Raw genomic sequence first — 10,917 nt, forward strand, 5'->3', positions numbered from 1 at the left:
CTCGAACTGGTCCAGAAGCACCCCCACTTCATCATCAACAACAGGCTGACCCTCGCCGCTGGCGGAAAGCTCTGTCTCCGCGTCTCGATCAGACTTGTCTCCAGTGGAGGACTCTGCGGACCACGTCTCCGCATCTGGATCACTCACAACATCAGCAGCGCAATGCGTCTCGGCATCTGGATCACACACGGCCTCCGCGTCCGCTTGCATCTCCATGTCCTGGTCAGGAACGAGGAACTCTTCCGCGGTGGAACGGGCAGCGCCCACGGCAGCGAGGACGCCATCGACGGCTGCGTTAGCAGCGCCCATGGCCCCACCGCTGTCGGAGTTCTCCGTGCCCACCCCCATGCATGTAGCTCCTTCTTCTCGTCGGGGATCCAATGCGCCATTGCTTTGCTGCTCTCGTTTGTATGTGGATGAAAGGAGGAGGGGAGGGTGAATGGAAGGAGATGGATGATTCGATTATTTAATGTACCTCTGTGGTGCATGCATGCAACTAGGAAGAGGAGAGTAATAACCTTCTATTGTTATGAGAGAACCCGCAACCAGCGAATTAATTGTCGCGACCGCAGCGCTGCAAACAAGGAGACCATGAGATGAGCCCTGTTATCTTGAAATCTGAAGATTTTGAGTTAGGCCCTATAATCCGGAATGGAGGGAGTAGTATACACAGGATGTGAGTCTCCATTTAGCTTTGCGGTTTTTACGGTGTCTATGATTACCAAGCGCATGGAAATATGGGTTGATTTTGTCGCCATCTTTAATTCTAGGATCCCTTAAGCTCTTCCACGAGGCAGTTTCTTCTTTACACATAATATCATCTAACTCTTTTTTTATCTCCTTCATATGACTTTTATCAGCCTCGGTAACACGATTAGTCTCTCGAAATACATCTAGTATGTCAAATTCCCGGATTAGGTCCCTTTTCTTTTTCTTAATAGCTGCTTCAATATTAACATTCCATCCTTTAATATTCTTCCTTACAAGTTTAGTTTTTTAAGCCAGATATCAATCGCATTTCTGCCACAAACTGGGGTATTCCACACATCAACAACCAAGTGCTTAAAGTCATACAATTCAAGCCACCCTTTTTCAAATCAAAACATTTTTGGGGAGGTAATCCTCCGAGCCCCCGTGTCCAAAATTGAAGGAGTGTGATCACAACCAATCCTAGGTGGCAGTTAGAACAGAAAGAGGAAACATAGCATCCCAAGAAGGGGAGACAAAAACCCTATCAATGGCAGCGAAGATGGGGTCATCTTGATTATTACTCCAAGTAAATCTTCTATTAGCTATATTAATCTCCATCAATCCCTATTTGTTGATGCAATCATTAAACATGAAAGCAATTGAATTATTCCTATTACCATTATTCTTATCTGTGAAAAATCTAATTAGATTAAAATCACCATCCAAAATCACTAGGTAAGAGATATTAGACATAACATCATGTAGCTCTGCATTGAATTCTATTTTGAGTTCAGTATAAGCACAACCATAGACATCAACAAACTGCCAAACTTTCTTATCAGATTTATTTTGAAATGTAGTAACAACATAAAATTTCCTATTAGTAAAACGAATCACTTCATAAAGATTGTTGTTCATGCCCACAAGGACACCTCCGACAGTGTTCTGGGCACGCAATTGATGCTAGGTAAAGTTTTTCGTACCAGCAATACTCTTTGTAATGCTATCCGACAAAATCTACTGAATTCTTATTAATAAAATCTCCTAGGCACTGAATTTTACCATGTTGGCCTAAACCACGAATGTTCCAAAAAGCATATATCATTTGATTTTAAAGGCATGAGAAAAGCCACCATTCTTTGAGGGAGCGTTCCACCTGTGTCAATCTCTCAAAATGGAACCATTCATTCATCAGGTTCCAAAGATGGAAGGTGAAGCAGCATTTAAAGAAGAGATATGCATCGGATTTTTGTCTCCTCTTGCGGAAAAGGCAAAGACCGCAATGTGGCCAACCCTGTTTAGATATTCTACTAGCAAAAGTGCCCGTGCGTTGCAACAGGAGAAAAAAACTATCATTTTCAATGGCGATGATCACATTATGTTCATATCTCAACGTATGATTTTGAAATTTTGTTCACAAATGCAAGAAAATATTTCTTCTTTTAATTTTATTCATAATTCACAAGTTGAAACAATGTTTATATATTTTTTTAAATATCATGGTTGTCAAAAAACTTGGTAACTCAAAGAATTATTCTGAATTTCAAGAAACATTTTTTAAAATATACTATAATATTCCGATCCACTCTGACAATTAATTCTTCAAAATTCACTCTGACAATTAACATTTTTTGTTTATTTGAATTAGAAAAAATAAAAAGAAACAGATAAATGATAATTAAAAAACTAAAAAAACAGGCCCCCGGTCATGGGCCGGCCCAAATGGGCGTGTTGTTTATTTTTCAGCGAGCAGAGCGTAGTACAGCTGGTCCCTATGCTTGGGCCGGCACATGCGAGGATTCCCTGTAAAACGTTTTTTATAACTTATAGGTGGCATTGATGGATAATATTAGACAATTTTGAAGACAATTTTAATGACGTACCACAGAAGTAATAGGTGTTTTATTAGTAGGGATAGATATCAGTGTCTAAATCCTGTAGCATGAGGGGTTTTAGACAATCTAATTTAGGAGTTGCGCCAAAAGCGTCTAAATTTTCATTTAGAGGATTTAGTGGAGATGCCCTGATAGAATGTGAGGGCTGCATACTTATCATGATTTCCTAATAAGGAGTACTAGGCGCCGGTCCAAACACTCGCGTCAGTCGCAGTGCAGCCGTTAGGTTTGGGATTCTTTGACCGTCAAATCTCCTCTTTCGTCCTCAACCTCGAGCCACGAACGCAAGTGCCTCGCCGGCCATCCTCGTTCAATGCGCAGTAGCGCTCCCCACCCCTTCCCTCCTCCCTGGCCCCCGGTGATCGAGGAGTCCTTCTAACGTCGCCCCCTCTCGCCGAACGTCCTCGCCGATGGTCACCGTCCTTGCAGAGCCAGCAAACGCGGGTACCTTGCCGGTCGTCCGTTGCAGCTTTTTTCATCAACAGTTGTAGCATTTTATGTCAACGGTTGTAGCATTCCGCCATGACAATGACCGCTTGCAGCCTTTTATATATCTGGTTGCAGTTTTTTCATCAATGACTGTAGCATTTTATGTCAACGGTTGTAACATTCCGCCATGACAATAACCGCTTGCAGCTTTCTTTATGTCTGGTCGAAGGTTTTTCATCTAGGTTTAAAGCTTTTTTAAATAATCATTGCAGCAATTTTGGGTGACGTTCCCTTGACCATGCGCCCCACCATGCACGAGAATCATTCCACGAGGATGAGAGGAGATCGCACGGATCACGTGCGTCTCACCGAACGTTCGGCCGGTGCGCTGGCGAAAAACGTTTCCCTTTCCTAATTCCGCAAAGGCGACTACATATGATCTCTGGCACTCACAAGAAAAACTGAATCTACTTGATCATTTTTGTTAACCATGTGCGAGTTGAGCTTGGATAGGAACATGCCAACCTATACAGATAACCGCACATCCATGAGACATGAAAATAACATGCTCAGAAAACGGATGCGTCATTATCGCAAGTGCCACGTCGAAACAATTCATTCGCTACCTCACCCTAGGAGACGGGTGCTGGCTGCCGTGGCTGCCGGCTGGGCTAGCCCGTTCGGACATGTACCCTGGCCGTGGCGACTGGCCGTAACCGTGACCGCTCCGTGCGTTGTTTGGTCGCGGGGACGCCGAGCCGACGGAGCCGCCCCTGGACATGGACTCGATCTCCTGCAGCACGGCGACGACCTCCTTCATGGACGGCCGGTTGGTGTGCTCGGCGGCGAGGCACCGCAGCGTGAGCTGCGCCGCCCGCTGCGCGCCCCTGGACGAGTACTGGCCCTCGAGGCGCGGGTCCATGAGGCGCGCCAGCTTCCGGCGGTCCGCCAGGTGCGGCTTGGCCCAGTCCACCAGGTTGTGCTGCCCGCTGGGCCGGTCCGTGTCCAGCGCGCGCAGGCCCGTCAGCACCTCCAGCAGCACCACGCCGAAGCCGTACACGTCGCTCTTCACGTACAGGTGCCCCGTCGCCACGTACTCCGGCGCCGCGTAGCCGTAGGTGCCCATCACCCGGGTCGTCACGTGGCTGCTGCCGCCGGCCGGCCCGTCCTTGGCGAGCCCGAAGTCCGAGAGCTTCGCGTGGAATTGCTGCATGCGCAGCGCGAGCGCGGGAAATTAAGGAGGGTTAGACGAGCGCGGGCGACCGACCGATGATGACAAACGTGAAAGGATCGCCGGCGAGCGGCGCCGCGCCGGCGACTTACCGTGTCGAGGAGGATGTTGGAGGCCTTGAAGTCTCGGTAGATGACGTGCTTCTCCGAGGAGTGCAGGAAGGCCAGGCCGCGCGCCGCGTCGATGGCCACGCGCAGCCGGAGGCTCCATGACAGCGGCTGGAACGCGCCCGCGCCTTCTGGTGGGCACAATTAATGCTGTTCGTGTTAGCCTCAGGTGATCCCCAGTCTGCACTCTGCGTCATTAATCAGTTCATATGTATGTGCTGGGACTTACTCCGTGGCTCGTTTCTGAAGAGGTGATCCTCGAGGTTGCCCTTGGCCATGTACTCGTACACGAGCAGGAGCTCCTTGTCCTCCCAGCAGTACCCCAGCAGCCTCACCAGGTTGGGATGAATGAGCCTTCCCAGGAAATTCACCTCCGACTGCAACACCAGTTCCGCCACGAATCAGCAACTCCAATGGCATCAGTGCAAGGGTAAACGCACATACCAACGTGCGTGCCAATCGCTCAACATGCATAATCATGGAAGGCACACACACACCCACACATTTCGGTTGAGAATTATGCAATGCTATGCCCAGCCCACGTGAAGATGTCGTTCATTCAGAACATGGCTTGAGTTGACCAAATGACACGTACATACTACAGTAGCACAAAAGGAAAAGAAAAAGGAAAAGGAAAAGAAAAAGAAGAAGGTCGTGTCGTTTCGTTTCACCTGCCATTCTTGGACGCCCTGCAGGCTCTCGGGGTTGAGCTTCTTGACGGCGACGGGCATGCCGGCGCCGCTCCTGGCCGGGCTCATGGTCTTCTCGTCGACCCAGCCCTTGTGCACCCGCCCGAACCCGCCCTCGCCGAGGAGGGTGTCCGACTTGAAGTTCCGCGTGGCGGCCTTGAGCTCCGCGAACGTGAAGATCCGGAGGTTGGGCGCCTCCAGGATCCTCCCCTCCCGGCTTGGGCTGGCCTCGCTGCCGCCATTGGTGGAGCCTCCAGCCACCGGACGGGTGCTGCCGTTGCCGGTGATGGACGTCGTGGGCGCGCTCGGCGACTTCCGAGGCTGCCCAGGGGAGCTCATTGCTGCCGCTGCGTGTGCATTCGGCTGGGGCGCGACCATGCCGGGCCTCGCCATCGCTGCTGCGAGAGTAAAATAAGTACAGATTGCATGCGTCAGAAGTTGTAAGCATCGAACAAAACACACGGTGAATCAAGGTCGAACAAGATCAGTTGAGAACGACCATGGATACCTCTGACATGTGCATGATGCGTCACCGCCTTGACAGCCTCCACGTCGGTCTCTTCGGAGCCGAAGCAATTACCCATGGCGTCGAAGCAGAGCTCTCCTCTCCTCTCCTCGCCTCCTCTTTCTTCTGACTTATGGCTGGCTGGCTGGCTATATCACTCGTGTCGTCAATCTCAATCAGGTCCCTCAAGGCTCCAGCTACCTGCTTCTCATAAAAAAGGAGATGGGCAAATGTGACTTTGGGCGTGGCGGTGGAGAGGAGAGGAGCGACGAGGCCTGCGCGTTGGGGTAGTGGAAGGCTGCTCTGCTCGTGGAGCTGTCAATTGGGCGCCCATGCATCAGGCGAGGGGCACATGGCGGATATCGCGGGGACGCGGGCAAATTGTTCCAGTATTCAAAAATAATAATGAAACGAGCTATGAGCACGTCACTGCTTCTGCTTGCGTTTCGAACATGATTAGGCTGGTTGCAGCTTGCAGCACGCTGGAACTATAGTTGCTGACACTGTTGGAATGAGCAGAAAATGAAACGACTGCAGCCTGCAGGGAACAGCAATTCTTCTTCTCGCACCTTACGCGGAAACATATTCAGGAGCATGATAACATACTTTTGGTCATTTGAATTATTTTTTGATAAAGGACATTCATTCAATTAATTTATCAAGATGATACAACGCATCAAAAAAATGACTGGCCTCTGTATAACATGATGCACACCGCAAACAAGTCTAAACGATCCAAAAATAAACAGATTTACAACAAAATAAATCGATGCACCCTACGATGGGGCAAATCTATCCGAAGATTACACCGTCATCCATAAAAGGAGAAAATCTCCGTACACGTATGCTCCAACCATGTAAACGTCATCATAAAAAGCCTTTGTCGTGCGACCTCTAGAAGATAGACCAACTACAGAGTCATCACGTACATGCATGAATAACCTGCACATGAGAAGAAACACATTTATTACTGAAAACCACATTATTCCTGGTAAGCCATAATGCCCAGCATAAGGCAGCTGCTCTCACAAGAATATGTGTAAAAAATTATTTATCAGTACCTGGTAATCAGTTGCCAAACATGTTACATGCACTACATGAGGATATAGATTTGAAGCTACTTGAACTATGGTTCATACTGCACGAGTGAACTTACACTTAAAAAATAAGTGTTTAATAGACTCATCATGTTGTCAAAAGACACATGTCTTACAACCTTGCTAGTTACATCGTGCCGGGTTATCTCTAGTTAAGATGACCCATCTCCTTAAAAACCAGACTGAGCATCACAATGTTACCTTGCCGAGGTATTTTTAGCTTCCATAATTTTTTTGTTATCAATGGAGGCATCACTATGAGCCATTACATCGTATAAGGACTTGACTGAGAAACTGCCGTTCTGATGCAGCTTCCATCAAAACTTGTCCGGTTCACCTGTCAGATCAATGTCCTTCAGAAGAATGAGTAATTCATTCCACGCTACCAAGCGAGGGACAAAAAGATCCCCACAAAAAGAAATATCAGGGTTTTCTTGTCTCAATTTTTTTATCATGATAAATTTATGCATGACAATCCGATACAAGCTGGGATACTGCACCATAATCGGTGTGGTGCCTAGCCAGGTATCTTTCCAAAATCGAACATTGGAACCATCTCTAACTGAGAAAGTACCAAACTAAAAAAAGAATTCCTTTGCCTTCATGGCACCATACCAAAAATGTGAATCACCGGGTTTTCAATTAACATGAGAAATACCTTTGGACCCCATGTATTTATTACGAATGATTTCTTGCCACACTCCATTATGAGTGAGTAATTTTGTAAACCCATTTACTCAGAAGAGCGATGGTTTTAATCTCATGATCTTGAATTCCATGGCGCGTTGACTTTTAGGACGGCATAATACAGTCCACCTCGCCAGCCTATATTTCTTGGATTCATTACCGCATTGTCAATTTTTTTATCTATAATAATCAAGACATTGAAGAACTCCTTTCGGTAAGTGGAAGAAAGACAACATGTATTGAACCATATTGAATCAGAATACCGAGATACCGAATTGGGAACTGCTCGAGCTGGCAGCCAAAAAAGCCGGCATACTCAGCCGCAGAGTCTACAGCATCATCGAAGCAGAAAAGCTCGCTCTTATGAAAATTAATTTTGAGAGAAGAGAGCTCCTTGAATGCACATAAAAGCAATATGAGGTTTCTTGCTTTATCTAGGTCATTATTCATAAAGAGAATAGTGCCATCCGTATATTGTAAAATAAATAGACCTTCTTCTACTAAATGAGGAATAACACCGCTAATCTACTCGGCCACCTTAGCCATCTCAACAAGGACAGCTAACATATCGACCACAATGTTGAACATAAATAGGGGATATGGGCCCCCCTTGGCGAAGACCTTTCTTAGTCTGAAAATAGTTACCAACGTCATCATTGATTTTGATAGACACACTATCTCCAGAAACAAAACTCTCTACCCATCAACACCATTTTGGCGAAAACCCCTTCATGCGTAAAGTTTGCAATAGAAAGGGTCATTTGACTTTATCATAGGCCTTTTCAAAGTTAATTTGAAGATGACTCCGCTCAACTTTTTATGATGAAGCTCATGTATGGTTTCGTGCACCACATCCACTTCATCTAATATGTTGCGAGCTTGCATAAATGTTGTTTGAGTGGGTTCGACCACATGGTCGACGACCCTGTTCAACCGATCTGTTGCAACCTTTGTAAATACTTTAAATATGACATTTAGAAGGCACATCGGTCGATATTGTTGAATACGACTAACCTCCTTAGTCTTGGGAAGTAGAATAATTTTCCCAAAGTTTAAACGGGAAATGTCAAGGTTTTCGGTATGTAGTTGGCTAATTAACTGGACCAAGTCCACCTTAATCATATCCCAGAAATGTTGATAAAACTCTGTGGGAAAGCCGTCCGGCCCAGGGCCTTGTTGTGTTCCATTTGAAACACCGTGGTCCGAATCTCATCCAACACAAACGAACTTTCAGTGGAAGGTCCAAACAACACTTTGTAGTACTTAGTAATGAAGTTTATGAGCAGTACAATCATCTCGATTATATGTACAATAATTAAGGGACACATAAATAGGACTCATATTTTTCATCACTTTTGTCTCAGTATACCCTAAAACACATCAATGAAGGAGGTCTCCCCATACCCCTTCATAATAAAACATATGATGGTCTTTTTAAAAAGTATGTCGCCGCGTTGAGCCTGATACACAACCTATGTACATACCATCCTCGCCAGCCCATGATACACTTTTTTCTCATTTGTAAAACCTTCAAGAAAATGAGTGCCCGACGAGATTCAAACCCAGCAGCTATATTTACGCCCTCTTCATAACGTGATGCATACATCCAACAAGTCTAAACGATCCAAAAATAAATAGGTTTACACCAAAATAAATCAATGCAGCCTAGGGTGGGGCAAATCTATCCGAAAATTACACCGCCATCCATGGAGGGAGAAAACCTCTCTGGCCGTATGCTCAACCGTGTAGACGTCATTATAAGAATGTCATTGTCGTGTGGCCTCTGCAGGATAGACGAACTACGGAGTCATCTCGTACATGCATGAATAACTTGCACATGAAAAGAGACACATTTATTACTAAAAAAATCACATCATTCCTGGTAAGCCGAAATTCCGAGAATAAGGCAGCCGCTCTCACAAGAGTATGAGCAGAAAATTGTTTATCAATACCCCATAATCACTTGCCGAACATATTACGTGCATTACGTGGGGGATATAGATTTAAAGCTACTTAAACTATTGATCATACTCGACGAGCGAACTTACACTCAAAAAGTAAGTGTTTAATAGACTCGTCATGTTGGAAAAAGACACATGTCTTACAACCTTGTCAGTTACATCGTGCCGGGTTATCTCTAGTTAAGATGACCCCTCTCCTTAAAAAGCAGAGGATATCTTCACTCTTAGAGGTATTTTTAGCTTCCATAATTTTTTGTTATCAACGGGGGCATCACTGAGCCATTGCATCGTACAAGGACTTGATCGAGAAACTACCGTTTTGATTGAGCTTACATCGAAACTTGTTCGGTTCATCTGTCAGTCGAATGTCCCATAGAAGAGAGAGTAATTCATTCCACGCAGGTAGGCGAGGGCCAAATAGACCCCCATGAAAAGAAATATCGGGGTTTTCTTGTCCCAAAACTATTTGGATCATGACAAATTTATGCCTCACAATCCGGTACAAGCTGGGATACTGCACCATAATTAGTGTGGTGCCTAACTAGCTATCTCCCAAAATCAAACCTCGGAACCATCCCTAAATGAAAAAGTAAAAAAGTGAAAAAAGAATTCCTTTGCCTTCATGACACCATACCAAAAATTTGAATCACCGAGTTTCCAACTAAAATGAGAAATGGCTTTGGACCCCACGTATTTATTATGAATGATTTCCTGCCACACTCCATTTTCAGTGAGTAATTTGTAAACCCATTTACTCAAAAGAGAGGTGTTTTTAATCTCAAGATCTTGAATTCAAAGGCCCCCTTGACTTTTAAGGCGCATAATACACTCCACCTCTCCAACCTATATTTCTTGGATTCATTATCGCATTGCCAAAAAAATATGGATCTAAAATAATCAAGACGTTGAAGAACACCTTTCAGTAAGTGGAAAAAAGACAACATGTATTGAATCATATTGCTGAGGATGGAATTAATCAAAATTAATCGTCCCCATATGACAAGAATTTGGCATTCAAGCTCGCTAGCCGTTTTCAAAGTCTCTCTTCCAAATGCTTCCACTAGGCAATAGCTAAGCACCGACAGTGAATCAGAATACCGAGATACCGAATTGGGAACTGCCCGAGTTGGTAGATAAAAAGGTCAGCATACTCAGCTGCAAATTCTACAACGTCACCGAAGCAGAAAAGCTCGCTCTTATGGAAATTAATTTTGAGAGCACAGAGGTCCTCGAATGCACATAAAAGCAACTTGCGGTTTCTTGCTTTATCTAGGTCATTATTCATAAAGAGAATAGTGTAATCCGCATATTGTAAAATAGATAGACCTTCTTCTACTAAATAAGGAATAACATCGCTAATCTGCTCGGCCACCTTAGCCCTCTCAACAAGGATAGCTAACATATCAGCTGCAATGTTGAACATAATAGGGGACATGGGGTCCCATTGGCGAAGACCCTTCTTAGTCTGAAAATAGTTGCCAATGTCATCATTGATTTTAATAGCCACACTACCTCCAGAAACAAAACACTCTAACCTAAACACCATTTTGGCAAAAAAACCTTCAGGTGTCATGTTTGCAATAGAAAGGGCCACTTGACTTTATCATAGGCCTTTCCGAAGACGGT

The 10,917-nt window shown here is 45.2% G+C and overlaps 1 protein-coding gene across 1 annotated transcript; it reads right to left on the minus strand.

The window, feature by feature from the left end:
* Window positions 1-3,471: 3,471 nt before the first annotated feature.
* Window positions 3,472-5,784, minus strand: LOC123406177 (probable serine/threonine-protein kinase PIX13). The gene is made up of 5 exons (XM_045099653.1): window positions 5,550-5,784; window positions 5,024-5,439; window positions 4,582-4,729; window positions 4,338-4,483; window positions 3,472-4,221 (listed from the first exon to the last, which is right to left on the minus strand). The coding sequence occupies exons 1-5, from the start codon at window positions 5,623-5,625 to the stop codon at window positions 3,637-3,639; spliced, it is 1,371 nt and encodes a 456-aa protein (XP_044955588.1). The 5' UTR covers window positions 5,626-5,784; the 3' UTR covers window positions 3,472-3,636.
* Window positions 5,785-10,917: the final 5,133 nt, after the last annotated feature.

This window comes from Hordeum vulgare, chromosome 6H (assembly GCF_904849725.1).
Source record: "Hordeum vulgare subsp. vulgare chromosome 6H, MorexV3_pseudomolecules_assembly, whole genome shotgun sequence".
Taxonomy (NCBI): domain Eukaryota; kingdom Viridiplantae; phylum Streptophyta; class Magnoliopsida; order Poales; family Poaceae; genus Hordeum; species Hordeum vulgare.